Source organism: Anabrus simplex, chromosome 14, assembly GCF_040414725.1.
Source record: "Anabrus simplex isolate iqAnaSimp1 chromosome 14, ASM4041472v1, whole genome shotgun sequence".
Classification (NCBI taxonomy): Eukaryota; Metazoa; Arthropoda; class Insecta; order Orthoptera; family Tettigoniidae; genus Anabrus; species Anabrus simplex.
The window spans coordinates 80,446,807-80,466,612 of NC_090278.1; the positions used below are offsets into that span (position 1 = coordinate 80,446,807).

At 41.2% G+C, this 19,806-nt stretch overlaps 1 protein-coding gene across 1 annotated transcript in view; it reads right to left on the bottom strand.

Moving 5' to 3' along the window:
* Nucleotides 1–17,710, bottom strand: part of Jhbp16 (Juvenile hormone binding protein 16) — a 35,164-nt gene extending 17,454 nt beyond the window's left edge. Inside the window, exons 1-3 of the mRNA XM_067158051.2 lie at nucleotides 17,518–17,710; nucleotides 4,263–4,355; nucleotides 3,422–3,569 (exon numbers count right to left, since the gene is read on the bottom strand). Of these exons, the coding sequence (XP_067014152.2) occupies nucleotides 3,422–3,569; nucleotides 4,263–4,355; nucleotides 17,518–17,590 (314 nt within the window). The 5' untranslated portion in view covers nucleotides 17,591–17,710. The remainder of the gene's footprint in view (nucleotides 1–3,421; nucleotides 3,570–4,262; nucleotides 4,356–17,517) is intronic.
* Between the last annotated feature and the right edge of the window lie 2,096 nt (nucleotides 17,711–19,806).

Here is a 19,806-nt window from a genome sequence, read left to right on the forward strand (position 1 = left end):
TTTTCACTTCACGACGTTTAGGTTAAGTCATATTTACAAAATGAATCTCCGAATCTCATTCTTGAACTCCTAGAATGCCGCTTTCTCTAGCGCGCTCACTCAACTGTGACTTCTTATAATGAAAGATACAGCGGAAGTTGAATACAATAGACGGTAATAGAGGCCATGCCTTTTAAGAGAACGTCGACTTATTTCCAACCTTCGAAACAAAAAATCAACCGCCGTTTACAACATTAGTTATGTGAGGACTTCGAACTACGTGTGATTGAGGAAGACGCAGATTTCCCACAACTCATTGTTGATGAATTATAAAATCCAACTATGTTGCTCATCATAGGAGTAATTGACATGAGTTTTGTCTCTCATTAAAGGGCAATACAACAAGATATCACACGGTAAGAAATAATAATAATAATAATAATAATAATAATAATAATAATAATAATAATAATAATAATAATAATAATAATAATAATAATAATTTCGTGTGGCTATTTCTAGCCGGGTACAGCCCTTGAAAGGCAGACCCTCCTACAAGTGTGGGTGATAACTGCCAAGTGTAGGAAAGTGCGTGTTATTGCAGTGGAGGGTAGTGTGTGTGTGGTGAGTGAGTTGTAGGGGTGTTTGGGACGGTACAAATACCTAGTCCCCGATCCCGGGGAATTAACTATTCAAAGTTAAAATCCCTGATCCGGCCGGAAATCGAACCCGAGGCCCTCTGAACCGAAGACGACTACGCTGACCATTCACCCAAAGAGACGGATAATAATAATAATAATAATAATAATAATAATAATAATAATAATAATAATAATAATAATAATAATTTGGAAGTTGCTGACGTTACTTCTCTCCTCCCCAGCAGCGAAGACGAACTTCTTGACATACTAATAAGACTGAAGAATGTCAGCACAGTGTGGTTGTGGTGGTGGGTGATTATTGTATCAACAGACAGTTGTTTTAACACACTAAATGCAAATTGTACCGGGCGGTACACCTCTACGGGACGCAAGTTCATATCTTGCGCCAATTGAAACTTCTCTACTGGAGAAACCCGGAACTTTAACCACCGAACTAACTCTACTAGTTATCAGAAGATGTCACTGAGTGTTTTTGATTTGCTTTTGTTTTTCATTGATCAAGAAGTGTTGACATTCTCTAACAGATGTCTCTACCAAAAACTATGGTAATACACTCTGGCGCAATGGAATGAACTCTCTTGAAGAAATTTTGTATTCATAAGTTTTGTCTTTACTAAATTTTGTTCTGTGGTTTGTGGGTTGGTAATATTAACTCTTTCTTTCAGCCTGTTTTGAATTTAACCAATCGGTAATTTCTGTCATTAATTTTCCTCAAATCATAGCTTTCTTCTTCAAATTTCCATGTGTAATTCATAGTCTATCAATAAAAATTGAGGGGGTGTGTCTACTCATTCTTGAAAGGTCTCAAATTTTCCACGAGGGTATAAAAACTGCTGATTTTCTTGTCTCGGGACCACCAGTATAACATCTAACTCAGTGTGTTAATATGTAGCAGGGGGCGGGAAGCGCCTCGTTCTTCTGACAGCAGATCTTCAACAAGGTAATGGCCTTTTAACATTTTTATTTCTTGCTAGCTCAGCAGTCTAACTCTAGGGGAGGGTTCGAAACCTTTAATATGTAACCCATCTCTTTAAAATATAAATTCCTTTTCAGTCTATGTAAAAACTACAAATCTCTTTTACCGTAAAGCGGGGATAGAGAGTGATTCACCCTCTCGAGCTCCCCTTCATTTGAAATTGAGGTGACTACGTTTTCATAACCGTTTCTTCTCTTCCTTAATGTATTAAAGTTTTTCATACGAGTCACCTCCCTAGCTTGGGATTAGCCCCTGTGTATCGGCCTAGAGCCACTTAGGTTTTAATATTGTGTATTTAGGAGTGCAAGTTCACGCCTCCAGTCCTTTCTGTACTTTGGGCCATTAACTTACCCTGATGTTTTGTTTTCTTCATGCGAAGGCCCTGTAGGTTGGGTATTAAATACCCCTGTATCTTTGTGTGCCTTGAGGGCAGTTAGTGTAAAGTCAGTTTATGGCCTCTTAAATAGGCTTGAAAGATCGAGAGCGGGTCAGCTCTTTATGGTGTTGTGGTAAAAGTGCCTTAGAGAGGCTTGAAATGTAAAGTTGGGAGCTAATGCTCCATGTAATTAAGGGTTTTCTGCCCTTTGGTGTTTTGTGATTGTGAGCTGAGAGCTCAAGGATTGATGAATTTGGGCCCGTAGCCCGGAATTTGTAAAGACCACTTAACTGGTGTTTTCTTGTAAAGCGGCACTGTACCTGATTTTCTTGTTATTTCCCCCTAGTGGAAACTGTTTAAATTTTTCTCTTGGTTATGTACCTGATTTAACTTGTTGCTATTTGTTGTACGCTCAAAAGTCTATGTCACCATTGTTCAGTTTTGAAAATATAACCTTGTTGAAATTTTAATTCATCTTTCGAACTTGTAGTTAGACCCATTCCAGCCCGCACCTTCTTTCACCTCTGACTTCCACGGATAACTCCGTAACACAAATAAAAATAATTAAAAACATAAATTGTATCTTCAACGAATGAATTTTGGAAACGAAAGGAAAATAATTTTAGAAAGAGAAAGGAAGTTCCCAGTCGAACAGAACACTTGAAAAGCCCACTCTCACACGTAAAGCTTTGATAATTATACTGTACTTGAAGTACATCAGGAGAAAAGCAACTAAAATCGTTGGTTGATGCAGAGTGGGTCTCGGCTGGTCCGTGGTCCGCCAGCTCTGCACTCTGACCGGCCAACCGAGCAGAGGAGGGGTGGCCACGGCTCTACCGTGGCTCTACGCCTCTGCATTCGGGAGACGGGACAGGGCTGGGCCTCACGGCTGGCCCCAACCGTCGGCTGTCCTGAGAATGGTTTTTCCGTGGTTTTCCATTTTCCTGTACTAAAGCGAATGCCGGGACAGTTCCTAGTATAGGCCACGGCCGCCAACCACCTCACCTTCTCCGAGCATCTCCTTCACCGTAACAAATATCCCGGCCTGTGAGACGGCGTAACCGTCTAAGAGGCCCGCCTCCCCCTTCAGGGGAGGAATGAAAACATTCTAGTAGTAGTAGTAGTAGTAGTAGTAGTAGTAGTAGTAGTAGTAGTAGTAGTAGTAGTAGTAGTAACAACTAATGTGCCTACAAGGAAATCCGATCTGACCAAGCAGCGTAAACTGAAAATTGGTCCCATTCGAAGCCAGGGAAGGTTGCTAGTAATAAAAACCCCCACGGCACAATAGACCCGAAGGACCTTGCCCTGCCAAGCGACCGCTGCTCAGCCCGAAGGCCTGTCGTATGGTCGACACGACGAATCCTCTCAGCCGTCATCCTTGGTTTTCCTGACCGGGTAGTAATAAACAAATAAATTGTTTTCTATTACCTGAAGTTATCAACGTAAGACTGCGACCAGTTATACTCGTAAACGTTCTTCAACTTCAGCTTGTAATTCAGATTCGGTCCTCCTCTCTTCTGGACCACTTCGGGGGCGAAGAATGGGTCAAATGATCCCACGCCATATTCTGGTAGTCCTGTAAAATAAATGTGATATACTTTACTGAATATTTGCATTCGTTGTGGAATCTCTGTAGGCAAGAAATATCATAATGTCAAGATAAAGTTGGAATTCTAGAGGACAAATTGGGTCAAATATTCGCTTGTAGGGAGAGGAATTAAGGACTGGAATAATACATCAAGGGAGATGTTCAATAAATTCCTAATTCCTCTGAAATAATTTAGGAAAAGACTAGGTAAAAACTTTTAGGAAATCTGCCACCTAGGAAACAGCACTAAATGCAGAGCAGTAGTGACTGGTTGTTATCGAATACTGAAAGGCACAGTATTCTACAGCAGATGATTGTTTAAAAGTCAGCAGAGTAAACCGAGTGAGCGGCTGCATGTTTGAGTCACGTAGCTGTCAGCTTGCACTCGGAGATAGTCAGTTCGAACATCACTGTCGGGAGGCCTGAACATCATTCCATGCCGCTTAGTCAAGCAGCTCATCTCCTAACTCCCAAGTCTTTCTAGCCCAAAGTTTCCACCATTTTCGTAACGCTAATATTTTGTCGGAAATTATTTCGTTTTATCAATTTATAAAAATAAAATTTTAACATTTTAGATTCTTATGGTCTCTTGTAGTTTCAGGCAGATATAAAAAATAAGAATAATACTTACAAGGACTCAAAGTTCAATAAGTTTTAAAGAATCTATATAAGATGACTTACCTTTCTTAAAATAGTGGCGCAGTGAATTCAGAGCCTTCTCCATGCACTTGTCAAATGAGCTGCTACCCTTCTTGCAGGACTTGAAGTGGTCGGCTGTTCCATGTAACATAAAGATAATGTTATCTGTATAAACAAAATTATACACCACCATAACAACACACAGTAATCCACTTCCTATGACAAGTTATAATTTTCATATTGGGATCCGTATTGAACTACGTGTAAGCTCATGAAAGAATTATATCGTAGAAGTCCACATTTTCAATACAATTCGTGATTTATTAGAAATCAAAACCGATGTTACATAATGAAATAACGGGACATGTTTCGTCTAAATATATTAGGCATCTTCAGCCGTGTTGTCTTAATACTGAAATTAAAATAGTTAACTAGTCCTTAGGCTATGCTTAAAACACTATACAAAATGGCTTGTGACATTGTTTTTCATTTGTTCCTTCATTATGTTTTTAACACAGTTTTAGCTTGTATTATGTACATAACTTTAACCCCCCTTATTTCACTGAAGATGGCTCAAACGAGTCGAAACATGTGTGAATTTTATTACTCCATCTAATGATGGAATTATGTATTGAATAGGAGGATACATTAAATTTTCCTTAGTAAATTAAACTGAAAGAACTATCACAAAACTACACAACATTTACATAAAATCATATCTAGCCACAGAAAGAACCTGCTCTCGAAGCCCCCTCTTTTACTCTGTCCACATGAGGCTGCTCCGTCTTCACGATGCATGTAAATAATGCCCAGGTATTATGACTTCACAATTTCGTATTTTAAAGTGCTACAATTACAAACATGATCAACAGTAGCATTTTCTATTCCAGCGAAGTTACACGTTTGTGAAATATAATTACAAGTGTACCTGGGTGTTTGTAAATATTAAGTGTCAAAGACGATCAACAAAACCGTTATTTTATCCAAATGATATTTTAAGACGTCCGCCTCTGTGGTGTAGTGGTTAGCGTGATTAGCTGCCACCCCCGGAGGCCCGGGTTCGATTCCCGGCTCTGCCACGAAATTTGAAAAGTGGTATAAGGGCTGGAACGGGGTCCACTCAGCCTCGGGAGGTCAACTGAGTAGAGGTGGGTTCGATTCCCACCTCAGCCATCCTGGAAGTGGTTTTCGTGGTTTCCCACTTCTCCTCCAGGCGAATGCCGGGATGGTACCTAACTTCAGGCCACGGCCGCTTCCTTCCCTCTTCCTTGCCTATCCCTTCCAATCTTCCCCATCCCTCCACAAGGCCCCTGTTCAGCATAGCAGGTGAGGCCGCCTGGGCGAGGTACTGGTCATTCTACCCAGTTGTATCCCCGACCGAGAGTCTGAAGCTCCGGGACACTGCCCTTGAGGCGGTAGAGCTGGGATCCCTCGCTGTGTCCGAGGGAAAAGCCGACCCTGGAGGGTAAACAGATGATGATGATGATGATGATGATATTTTAAGACAATAACAAATGCCAAGTGCGCCTAAGTGTTCATTTTATGTAACTATTGTGTATTTTTGTGATAGTTTTGTCAATGTCACAAGCCATTTTGTATAGTGTTTTAAGCATAGCTTAAGGACTAGTTATCCATTTCAATTTTAGTATTAAGACAACACGACTGAAGATGCCTAGTATATTTAGGCGAAACATGTTCCATTATTCCATTACATAACATCGGTTTTGATTTCTAATAAATCACAAATTGTCTGAAAAGGTGGATTTCTACGAGATAATTCTTTCAATATCGAGGGTGTCCCTGCAACACACACCGAACGAGTTGGCCGAGCGGTTAGCCAACTTATTTGAAACGCCTGGCGTCGCGTGTTTTAAATCTTTGGGTGTGCTCACAGAGCAGATCGCCACCACTTTGCCCTTCGGCGTCCACAGTCTCTCCTTGGTTCTCCGAGGGCAGTATTATTTTAATGGCCCGGAACAGCCAAAGTGTTCAGTACAGTCCTGTTCTCTTTCAGAAAATATCTGGGTGTGACAAGATCAATTCCAGAACCAGGTTTTACTTCTTCTTGAGCTACCATGTGTAATAAACTAATTCGAGAAAGTGTAGTGATGTTGTCGAACAGGAAGTGGCCGAGCTGGTACATTACATAACGCTTCAATAGTTCAAAGCAAGTAATTTATAAGGGAAGTCATCTCGGATGCACAGACAGTAGCGGCGTTGATGACCAAAACATTAATGATTATACAGCAGCGTTTTTGCTACATCGCCTGAGGTCTGGCAAATGTTACAACATATCTTCTCTACTGTCCCTAGAAGGGAGAATTCTTTGGAACAGTATAGAAACCAGACGGGATCAATAGCCTACCTCCTTGTACTCTTTCAGGGAAGAGCAATGAGGCTCCTTGTCATATTTAATAATAATAATAATAATAATAATAATAATAATAATAATAATCGGGATTAGACAATTTGGCTAATACAGAAAGGTCCTCAAGACTTCAGAGGGCATTTAGACTGACATGGGAACACTACAATAAAAGAGTAATGTCACGTAATGCTAATTTTAAACATTACAAAAACAGTTATTCTACCGGAAGCTCTACATGCATCAGAAACATTCACTTTAGGAGGTCATTCTAAAATTTCAGATGTTGAAAACAAAAAGAAAGAAAAATTCTTGGAAAAATCTTCGGCCTCCTACAAGAAAAAGGAATTGAGAAGAAAAGGTGAACTCATTGCAGACCTCTGTAGTTACACAGATAGTTTCATCAAAACTGTACGGAGGAGACGTTAGACATTTCTTGGACATTTTTAGGATGGATAATAATAGACTCATAAAAAGGTTATTCTATATAATAAATTCCCAAAACACGAGAAGAAATTGGCTGGAGGAAACAAGAGGGGACCTGAATGAAATGAATATCAGGGAAGACGACATGAAAAATCGCCAAGTCTTCAGGAGCTCAGTAAATAAACACATTGTCGTGAAAACTAGCAGCAGGACTGGTACAAAGTTGTCAGAAGAGGCAACGCAGGGAGTTCATTAAGAGATTTTGGAACAATAAGAAGACGAAAGTCATCAAGCCAATGAACAAGTTTAAACGCGATCTATGAAATATGTATAAAGCCAGACTCACAAAACAAATTTTAATAATATTTACACGAGGAATAATGACAATAGTCCGCATCTGTGGTGTTGTGGTTAGTGTGATTAGCTGCCAGCCCCAAAGGCCCGGGTTCGATACCCGGCTATGTCACCATATTTGAACAGGGGTTCGAGGGCTGGAACGGGGTCCTCTCAGCCTCGGGAGATCAACCGAGTAAACCGGGTTCGATTCCCTCCTCAGCCATTCTCGAATTGGTTTTCCAAGGTTTCCCAATTTCCTCCATGCAAATGCCAAGATGGTACCTAACTTAAGGCTAACGTCGTTTTCTTCTCTCTTCCTTGTCTATCCCTTCCAATCTTCCCATCCTCACACAAGGCCCCTGTTCAGCATAGCAGGTAAGGCCACCTGGCCGGGGTACTGGTCCTCCTTACTAGTTGTATCCCCTGACGCAAAGTCTCACGCTCCAGGACACTGCCCTTGAGGCGTTTGAGGTGGGATCCCTCGATGATTCCGAGGGAAAAACCAACCCTGGAGGAAAAACGGATTAAGAAAGAAAGAAGGCCGGGCCCACGGTGTAGAGGCAGCGTGCGTGCATCTTACGTGGAGGTGCCGGGTTCGATTCCTCGCCAGGTCAGGGATTTTTACCTAAATCTGAGGGTTTGTTCCAGGTTCATTAAGCCCACGTGATTAGAATTAAGGAGCTCTCTGACGCTGAAATAGCATCCACGAATTACGGCCGAGGGAATCCATCGTGTTGACCAAATGACACCTTATAATCTGCAGGCCTTCGGGCGGAGCAAGGCAGTTCGGGGCTGTTGCGCCATGGGGGTTAGGGGAGAGTATAGAGAGAGAGAGAGATGGCAGAGATGGGAATAACTCCAGATATAATGCAGGACAGGAAATTGACACAAAATTTCAAGCGTTTCCAGGAGAAAGAAAAGAAGGAACGGAATAACATCTGGACAGAAGAGGGAACAAAAGCCACAGTGAAATAATGAAGAAATATTGGAAAGCAAGAAAGGAAGGAGGAAACTAACGGAAATGAATGCAGTGGATTATTTTACGGGATCCTAAGATAGCCACAATGGAGAAAAGAAGACAAAGGATGGGAAAGATGGAAATGGCTTTCAGATTATGCCATGGGAGTCCATAAGCTTCCAAGCAAAATTAAAATATTATTGTATGGTAATCAGAGCACAGTGTGCATATGCCGCGGAAACCATGACGAGAGTAACGGACCCAGTCATTGAAGAAAAGGGAAAGGGGATTCCTTTAGGGAACCTTAGGACCAAAGAAGTCATTAGATTCACAAGCGATTGGGAGCGAATAGCGAACTTTATGAAAAAGTTGAGAAGATAACAACTACAATAAGGAAAAGAAGGCATTCATTTTATGGACACATTAAGAGGACGAATCCAAAGAGACTGATACACAGGATACTTAGTCGACAAGAAAAGTGGAAGGCACAACATAAGTTTATTGATAAAGAACATTACAGGCTTTCAGCCCAAATACATGTTCCCGTTACAAAGAAGGAAAATGCAAAAGAAAAAAGAAAAAACGAAGTAAATCTACCATGTGAATGCTCACATGGGCGAAAAACTGGGCCACATGCAAGCGCCACCCCTACAACTACCTTGTTCTTTTGAGTGCCAATAATCGAATTATTAGGAAAAGGGGATGAGCAAAAAATCGTAGGGTGGATTATCAAAGAATGGAAGGGGAGACAGGAGGAGATTAAATGGGTATTTATGTGCGGTAAGGAGAGTTTGTGAAATAAAGTTAAAAGTTGAAAGTTCATAGAAAGAAAGTTCAAAGAGCTAAGGGTATAAAAGGAGAATTAATTTAAGGTCTGTGTATGAGTGATAAACAACAAGTTTTAGATGTAAGGATTTGTACGTTTAGAGTTGACTAATGCGGTTAAGTAGGAAAAGTATGGTTACAAATGTATGTGAAGAGTGAGTGAAAGATAGTTAAAGACAAAAAGTTACTAGGTTCTGTGATATCTGATTGTAAAACGTGGAGTTACATGGTGAATGTGAAAGTTGTGTGAAGTGTAAAGAAGAGTAGGTAAGTGGCAAGATATTGTAATTTGGGAGATGCAAGTGATAAAGATAGGTCATGTTTTTAATTATGGCAAGACATGGTCACACATAATTGTATATAGTAGTTGTAAGGAAGAGCCTCCGTGGCTCAGACGGCAGCGCGTCGGCCTCTCACCGCTGGATACCGTGGTTCAAATCCCGGTCACTCCATGTGAGATTTGTGCTGGACAAAGCGGAGGCGGGACAGGTTTTTCTCCGGGTACTCCGGTTTTCCCTGTCATCTTTCATTCCAGCAACATTCTCCATTTTCATTTCATAGCATCTACCATTCATTAATAAATCACTTTGGGAGTGGCGATCCCATCGTACTAACAGCCTATATCTGCTTCATTCATTCCATCCCTGACCCGTCAATGACTGGAAAACAGGTTGTAGGTTTTCAGTTGTAAGGAAGTTAGATAAGGAAAATCATGACTCAACTGTTGACTCACAACCTTTATGACAAACACATATTGGTTACAATATTATATATAAGCAATTGTTTAGCAAAACGACTATTATAAAAGGTTTATTGCTTTTAAATTTCAGTGAATACACATAAAAAATAATTAGTATTGTTTCAATTCTGCAGTGACTTAAAAGCTTCTGCCCATCTAGCCATTGTTGTCGGCAATTAGAATGAACGATCAAAAGAAAAGAGGAACTCAAAACGATGATCAGCTCGTAGCTTTACCCACAACTTATGAACTTGACTAAATTGCGCCTGTTCGCACGTGGTAAGTTGCAAGTACAGTGCTCACCCACTACTCCGATGGGTGCGCGCGCAGCTGGTGAGAAGTCTACTTGAAAGGAAAAATAGAGTGGATTCTATTCCACTTGACTAAATTGTTACTTGATCGTTTACTTACTACTTACCACTAAAGTCACAGTTCACACGCTGCAAGTCACTTAAAATTAAGTTAAAAATTTAGTTACCACTAAATTACTGTCCGCGTGTAAACAGGCCATTACGGAGGTTCACAAGGAGTTGGAAGAAGTAGATATCCAAGAGGGAGATGTATAGGAAAGAAAAACCTTTAGGAAGCAAATTATGGGAATGGGGGATGCACCGGAGAAACTTGTCAAGTCACGCAACATCTCACTTGAAGAGCGAAATAGAAGAAGAAGATTGCCTTCCACCATTCGAGTTGCTCACCCTGGCTGTCAAGGTTGGCTTTTACGAATTAATTTGTTATAAATTCAACTTGAAATTAAATTTAAAACGTTCGTGAGTCACAGTTTATTGTTACCCATTACGATAAACTGGCAGAATGAACTTACATTTATACCAATACTCATTCCACGTATAGACTGACTTTCTGTCTGCCGATTGACGTATTATTGAGTTTGTCTGCACGGACAATGCTCCATTCAAAGGGACTGTGCTATCTTCCCATCCTGCGAGGCATGACTGACAGCACAAGTGTGTCAGCTTCCTAATGAGAGTTATCTAAGAGAGAGGATGACTACAGGTGATTACCGTAACATCACGTTAGACAAATGCACCGGTCTCAACGTGAAGCCGCTTAGGAAATGGATACTGGACATGTTATTTCGTTTAAAGGTCAGTCATTAATGGTGAGAGATTTTGCGAAAGAATAACTTAAACCCTCGAGGTGGCAAGTGCCTGATGTAGGCTTTTGCACCATTCGCCCAGACATACTCTTTATTTCATCACAATAAATTTGAACTGAGTTTTGAAAATTAAGATGGGTCATGCTATCGAGATAAAGTTGGAATTCAAGAGGACAAACTGGGGGAAATATTCTATTATAGGAAGAGGAATTAGGGATTTGATCGATTTGCATACCAAAGTGGATGTTTGGCAGAATTCCAATTTCTTAGAAATATTTTGCGAAAGATTGGGTAAATAATTATCTGCCAGTTAGGCGAGAGCCCTAAATGCAGATCAGTATTGATTGATTGATTGATTGATTGATTGATTGATCAAATTATTTTTTATCGAATATTGTACTAATTGCGTATGCCCGCCTGGTGGCCATGATCGTTAAGGCGTTGAAGTCTAAACAGTCTGACACCGTGGTTAGCCGGTTCGAGTCCTGTTGATCGAAAAACTTTCACTATCAGAATATTGACCGGCGGGGTAGGGGAGGTGGTGGTATATAATTTTTAATCACTAGATTGCGTGCCAAAAGCCTGGATTAAATTCCAAACCTCTCCGCAGTGCTCATATAGAGTGAGGGCATATGACGCTGTTGATGGTGATTCGTCCGTCGGACGGGGACGTTAAGCTTTGAGCAGAACCCCTGGTGCTATTCAACAGGAGTAGGCTATATGCCGGCACAGGGTTTCACCCTCTCCATTCCTACTATCATATATCATGTCATTCATTTCATCTCATTAACTCCTCTCATTAACTCCCGGTCATAAAAACCCGCCAGGACGGTTCTTCTCACATCATACCCGACCTGGTAGAGAAACGGGACAACGGTTGGACAAACAAACAAACAAACAAACAAACAAACAAACAAACAAACATTGTACTAATTGCGTATCAATCGAAAGAGATATGTTCTTTCATTTTCAAGAAAGTAATGTTCTTTCGAGATCATGCACTACCCTTCTTTGTTTACTCTTCATTATATATATAATGTTCTGTATTGTGATGGTGATGATGATTGTTGTTTTAACTAAAGTTGGCGTCTGACAGGTAAGGTTGGAGGGAGGAGCACTGCACGTGTCATTTCACGATGTTGCCACATTCCAGCATTCCTTTCTACATGCTCTTACCCCTCGCTTCCGGCTCACTTGTTCTCTCCTTCATTCTAACCGCTGTGATCTGTTGTAGACTACCTGCCAGGCGTGGTCGTCCCATTTGCGATCACTATTATACAAACAATCAGGTTGTTATCAGTGACAGTGACAGGTTTGGCAACTCCCAGCAAGACGAGCTGCCCTGAAGTTTTATCTCCATGGCAACCGCAGTCGCCCCACCCTCGTTTCCATGGCAACCACACAGCCACTCCCTTTATCCCGCCACGGCAGGCAGTAAACGGACCTCCCTCTAAGAAAGGTCAGGCGCCAACTCTTATTATTAGCAGTATAGGTAGTTAGTCCCTAGTCATGTGTCGTGTATGTCTATATCACTATGTCTCTCCTCTTTTTACGTGGATTTAGATACAACTTACGAAATAATAATAATAATTGCGGCAGATCACTAACTAAACCTTTAGAGAGAAAAAAAAGAAAGGAAAATCCTCAGGAAAATATTTGGCTCAGTATGCGTAGAAGGAGTGTGAATGAAAAGGAGATCTGAGCATTCTGAGAAAATATCAAACAGTATTAGAAAAAGACGACTGAAATTTTATGGCCATATTCAAAGAATGGACGGTGAAGATATTTAATTACGCCTCCTCACTAAAATTCAAGAATAATTGGATGACCGAAATTGAAAAAGACCTTCAACAAATCAGCATAACAGGTGAAATGATATGGGACAGACCTAGCTTTAGAACGTTGGTGAACAAACATCATTTTGCTGAAAACCCGAGATGGGAATCGCCACTGCATGGACGGAAGAAAAAACACAGCGACAGGATGAAAAGATTCTGTGAAGAGAAGAAAGTAAATTCATCTGCTAAAGTTCAATCGTGGTCCATAGTTGGGCACAACCTTGTGATGATAATAATAATAATAATAATAATAATAATAATAATAATAATAATAATAATAATAATAATAATAATAATAATAATAATATCCCCGTCCGCCTTTGTGGTGCAGTGGTTAGTGTCTGCCACCCGCGGAGGTCCGCGTTCGATTCCCGGCTCTGCCACGAAATTTGAAAAGTGATACGAGAGCTGGACTGGGTCCACTCAGCCTCGGGAGGTGGGTTCGATCCCCACATCAGCCAACCTCGAAGTGGTTTTCCGTGGTTTCCCACTTCTCCTCCAGGCAAATGCCGCGATGGCCTCTAACTTAAGGCCACGGCCGCTTCCTTCCCTCTTCCTTGTATAATCCTTCCAATCTTCCCATCCCCCCGCAAGGCCCCTGTTCAGCATAGCAGGTGCGACCGCCTGGGCGAGGTACTGGTCATCCTCCACAGTTGTGTCCCCCGACCCAGAGTCTGAAGCTCCAGGGCACTGCCCTTGAGGCGGTAGGGGTGGGATCCCTCGCTGAGTCCGAGGGAAAAACCGACCCTGGAGGGTAAACAATAAAGAAGAAGAAGAAGAACCTCCCCTATGAACTATGCGACCTTGCTGCGGTGGGAAGGCTTGTGCGTCCCAATGAAGCAGATAGCCGAGCCGTAGGTGCAACCATATCGGATGGGTATCTGTAGAGAGACCAGACAACGAATGGTTCATCGAAAGGAGGGAATGCAGCCTTTCATAAGTTGCTAGGCCGGCAGTCTGGAGGATTCACTGATATGGCCTTGTAATAATATCTTACATGGGTTAGCTGGGTTGATACTGCTACACGCCTGAAAGCAACGGGAAACTACAGACGTAACTAACTCCCAAGGACATACACCTCTCTCAGTATTAATGAATGATGTAGTGATGATGGCTTTCTCTCGGGTAAAATGTATTAATTACTCGCGCAAATTCTAGTGATACCTGGGCTCCCTAGTGCTGAATCGGTAGACCTCGGTTATCTTCGAGATTCGTACTGACAACCTTTAAAACATAAGCCATACTATAGAATTCATGCTAGGAACAAGATTCGCATCAAGAAATGTTATATAATGTGTGTGTGTGTGTGTGTGTGTGTGACACAGTTGTTGGCTTAAGATAATAAAGGTTTAGAAAATTCATATAGATCGATCATATTATCGATTCAATTCAGATTTCATTTCCATTCAGTTGCCAGTATTACCGGAACCGGGAGAGCTCCCTCCTCACTCCTCACCCCCGTAACACCTGGCATCACTAAAAGTTGCGCGAGTAATACTTGAAGTAAAATAGTCCCCCATTCGGATCTCCGGGTGGGGACTTCACACGGGAGGGTGCAATCATCAGGAAGATGAATACTGACATTCTGCGAGTCGGAGCGTGGAATGTTACGTGTTTCAATCGTTGTGGTATGTTAGAAAATCTGGAAAAGGAAATTGATGCAGTTGGTATAAGAGAAGTACGTTGGCAGGAAGATCAGGAATTTTGATCAGTCGACTACAGAATTAAAACACAAAATCGAGCATAGGAAATGCAGGAGTTGGTTCAATAATTAATAAGAAAATACGGCAGCGGGTAAGATACAACGAACACCATAGTGAAAGGATTATTGTTGTCAAGATAAACACCAAGCCAATGCCCACCACAAGAGTGCAGATCTATATGCTTACTAGTTCAGCAGATGACGAAGACATCGAAAGAAAATATGAAGAGACAGAAGATTCCATACAATGGGTATGTAAAAGGAGACGAGAATCTAATTGTGTTAGGAAAATGAAATCCAGTGGTAGGCCAAGGAAGGGAAGGTGATGTCGTAGAAGAATTCGGACTGGGACAAAAGAATGAAAGAGGAAGTCGGCTGGTTGAATTCTGCACTGATCGTAATTTAATTCTTGCAAGTTCTTAGTTCAAACACCACAAACGACGGCGATATACGTGGACGAGACGTGGAGACACTGGATGGTATCAAATGCACTTCAGTATGATTAGGCAGAGATTCAGAAACGAGGTGTTGGTTTGCAAGAAATTCCAAGACGTGCAATCACACCACAACTTGGTGGTCATGAAATGTCACCTGAAGTTGAAGAACTAGAAGAAAGGAAGGAATACAAGATGGAATCTAGATAAGTTGAAAGAAAAGAGTGTGAAGGATTGCATCAAGGAATATGTTGCACAAGGACTAAATGAAAAGGCTGAAGGAAACATAATAGGTAAATAGTGAGATCAGTGGGGCTGCTCAAGAAAGGTTAGGAAGAACGGTACGATCAAGCAAGCATCAGTGGATAATTCGGGATATATTAGACATGACTGATGAACAACGAAGATACAAGAATGCAGAAAATGAGGACAGAAAAGAATAAAGGCTGATTAAAGAATGAAGTGGATAGAAATTGCACGACATTAAGAAAGAATGGCTGACAGAAAAGTACTAGGATATTGAAGGTTGTATGGTTGTAGTAAAGGTAGATGCTGTATACACGAAAATCAGAGAAACCATTGGAGAAAGGAAAATTATGTATATGAATATTAAGAACTCACTTCTAGGGAAAGAAGACAAGGCAGAAGGATGACTGGAACATATTATCTAACAGTTGTATCAAGGGAAAGAATGAGATGATATTGTTCTGGAACAAGGAGAGGTTGTTGATATTGATGAAATGGGGGAACAAATTTTGAGGTCAGAATTGGACCGAGCTTTAAGAGACATAAATAGGATCAAGGCATCTCAAATTAATGACATACCGTCGGAATTACTGACTCCCTTAAGAGAAACCAACATGGCGAGGTTATTCCATTTAGTGTGTAAGATTATGACACAGGAGAAGTCCATCCGATTTTTTTACAAGTTGCTTTTCGTCGCACTGATACAGATAGGTCTTACAACGACGATGGGATAGGAAAGGGCTAGGAGTAGGAAGAAGCGGCCGTGGCCTTAGTTAAGGTACAGTCCCACCATTTGCCTGGTGTGAAACCACGGAAAACCATCTTCAGGGCTGCCGACAGTGAGGTAACTTAAGCTTGCAAACTTTTAACATGTAGGCTATTATTTACAGAAGAATGGGAAGACAGGTTGAAAATGTGTTGGGAGAAGATCGGTTTGGCTTCAGAAATAAGTGTAGAAACACATGAGCAATCGTGGATTTAAGTCTGATCTTACAGGACCACGTACATGGCATTCGTAGATCTAGAAAAGGTATTGTATAATTTTGATTGGGCCAAGCTATTTGAGAATCCGCAGGTGGTCGGAATCGGATACCTAGAAAGAAGAATTAGCTACAATCTGTACAAAAAAACACATTCTGCAGTGATAAGAATCGAAGGCTATGGAAAAGAAGCAGCAACCCATAAAGGAGTAAGGCAAGGCGGTAAAGGAATGTGGAAAAGGAATCACATTCCTAGGAGGGGAAATCAAAATCCTGAGATTTGCCCGTGTTACTGTTATTTTCTCCGAGACTGCAGAAGATCTGGAGTAATTGCTGAATGGCATGGGCAGTCGTGGGTAAGGAGTACAAGATTAAAATAAATAAGTCCAAAACAAAAGTAATGGATTACAATCGAACAAAGTCAGGTGATGCAGGAAATATTAGATAAAACTGAAGTATTAAAGGAAGCAGATTAATATTCGATAATTATCGCAGAAGTAAGGAGGACATAAAATGCAGACTAGCACAAGCCATTCTTAAGAAAAGACATTTGCTCACTTTGAACATTGATATAGGAGTTAGAAATATGTTTCTGAAGAGTTTCGTCTGGAATGTGTCATTATATGAAAGTGAAACGTAGACAATAACTCGCTCAGAAAGAAAGAGAATTGAAGCTTTTGAAATGTGGTGTTAAAGAAGAATGCTGAAAATGAGATGGATAGATCGAATCACAAATGAAGAGATACTGAATCGAATTGGTCAGAGGAGAAAGATTTGGCTAACTTTGACGAGAAGAAGACAGAATGATAGCACACATCTTAAGACACCCAGGACTTGTGCAGTTGGTTTTTGAGGGAAGTGCAGGCGGTAAGAACGGTAGGGGTAGACCAAGGTGTGAATATGGCAATCAGATTAGAGCAGATGCAGGATGTAATATTTATGGAGAAATGGAAAGGTTAGCACATGATAGGGTGGTATGGAGAGTTGCATCAAACCAGTCTATGGACTGATGATCCATACAACAAAAAAACATTAATAATAATGTCATCGGTTTCACTTCCCATTAATAAATTGTATGGTTTGGGAGGATGCCGAAATTTTATCCCGCAGGAGTCGGTAGCGCTGAAGGTGGTTTTTTTGTAGTTTCCCCATTTTCACAACAGGCAAATGCTGGAGGTGTACCTTAACTAAGGCCATGGTCCGTTCCTTCCTACTCCTAGCCCTTTCCTATCCCATCGTCGCCGTAAGATCTATCTGTGTCGTTGCGACGTAAAGTATTGTAATTTTTTTTAAAAGCCACCTAAAAATGTGCATTACTCTTAATTACTTACCTAGATCTTTTTCTTGGCACAAGATGACACCTACTCCTATAGTCACTAATAAAATCACGCGCACGATTCCCATGTTGTTGCTCTGTCACTATAAATGCCCGCTGGGAGCAGTGTATAATCCAGTAGCGCTTGACCAGTGTGCATGGCCCACTGTGACTCTTTAGCAGTGAGATCCACAGCCATACAGATAACTTTCTCTTTCGCTACGTAACGGCTTGTGGGGAAGTAAAGAATCAAGTACCACCACTACGAGAAATATGGCCATAACATTAGTTTGTTGAACAAGCTTGTTACACAAGCGATGTCAACTTAACCTAATTCCTAGTAAGTACTGCGTAAGGTGAAGAGGTTTCTACCAGCATCAAGGTCTAAGAAGGTGCTTGATGGTGTAGTCAGTCTAACATGTCCTAGAAGAACTGGAAGTGTAAAAGGATCAAAAAATGGATTTTTCTGTTTTTATTGCATTAAATTGTCCAAAGTTTTCCGAACAAAAGGGTATGCACTTTATTATATTTTTTGCATATTTAGTCCTTAAAAATACATTTAAAAGGGCTGCATGTCTCTCTAAGTTGAGCTATGCCACGCCTCATACCTACAAGCAGTAGCGGCGCTAAGAAGTCGCCCCCCCCCCCCCCACACACACTTCCCGGAATAATTGAAAATGGGCCCTAAATGCGGAAAACTGTAAAATATTTTCCAAAGATATTACATTACCCAAGAAAATGTCGGGCGATCGCACATTGAACACTGCAGCTGAACGAGAATTTCTCGGGAGGTCACGTTATGGGCAAGCGCGAGCAGCCCGAGAATGTCTCGGACGTTCCACTGAAGAGATTTATGAGTGATTCCGATTTGAATGTCAGAAATTACATAGCATGAAATAGTTGTGCTTTCTACTGATTTTTTGTGGATTGTGTTCAATAAATGTTCCATTTTCAGGCATAATCGTATGATTCATACTTTTTTTTTACAGCAATCGATTACTATCGGTAGTAGAAATCATAATATCGAAAAATATCGATGGCGATTACTATCGATAATTTGCCGCCTCTAATGGGTTCCTCGTTTCCTGATAAGGAAACGCACAAGCAAGACCGACTACAATATATCAGACCGTAATATCAAAACCAAGATGGTGGACGTCGTGGGCGCAGTAGCTGCCGACTGATGAAGGTTAGGGTAGCACGCAATAACTTCATTTCGACGATAAACCAACTCACGATTTTCGGAGATGTCGGAATTTCGTCCCAAATAAGTTCTTTTACCTGCCAGTAAATTTACCGACACGAGGCTGACGTATTTGAGCACTTTCAAATACTACCGGACTGAGCCGGGATCAAACACGCTAAGTTGGGGTCAGAAGGCCAGAGCTTCAACCTCCTGAGCCACTCAGCCCGGCGTCACATTAAATTACTTGTGTTGATACCACTGAAAGAGCTACACAATATCTGGTTCAATCCGCCAGAAACTAAGAAAAGATCGCGTACATATTTTGCAAACGGTGGTAAGTAATTTAACATGATAAATGTAACATCATAAGGAAAATCACTGTTGCACCTATGAAAACACTTCGCGAACAAGTACTCATCACATATGATCAACTAGAATCACGCATATTCTGCTAGAATATTTATAACATCATTTTGAATGTTTAAAAAGAATTTAAGGTGCGAAATTCCTCGATTTATTCACTCTCATAAGAACTATGAAACATAACGTGTTGTTTTAGTTTCGCAGTGGTGGACAATTTCTAATGTTCAGTACTCGATGAAAATGAAGAAAATGAAAATGATGAAAATGATGTACATCCGAAATGATTGTGCCAGCCCAATGAACAGCTCCGGTGATGTTAAGCCTTCCTTACTGGAAACTCTTGAGAGTAGCACTTCCAACTATGGTGGTAAACTTGGCAATGAAGCGTTCAGACACGAAATATATAATAGGATTTTCCCCATTGAAGAACATGAGTAAAACAACTCTGGACGAGCTACAATTTTGTGTAGACTGCTTGATAACAGATATCCACAGCATGAATCGGAAGGTATTGGTACAATAAAACACCTGAGTTACAAACAAAGCTAATCCCTGCAAATACCCCCTGTGAGTGGGGGCGGTAGAATAACACCCACGATATCCCCTGCCTGTCGTAAGAGGTGACTAAAAGGGGCCCCAGGGGCTCTGAACTCTGGAGCGACCACGGGCCCCTCAGCTGAGTCCTGTCATTGCTTCCACTTACTTGTGCCAGGCTCCTCACTTTCGTCTATCATATCCGGCATCCCTTGGTCAACA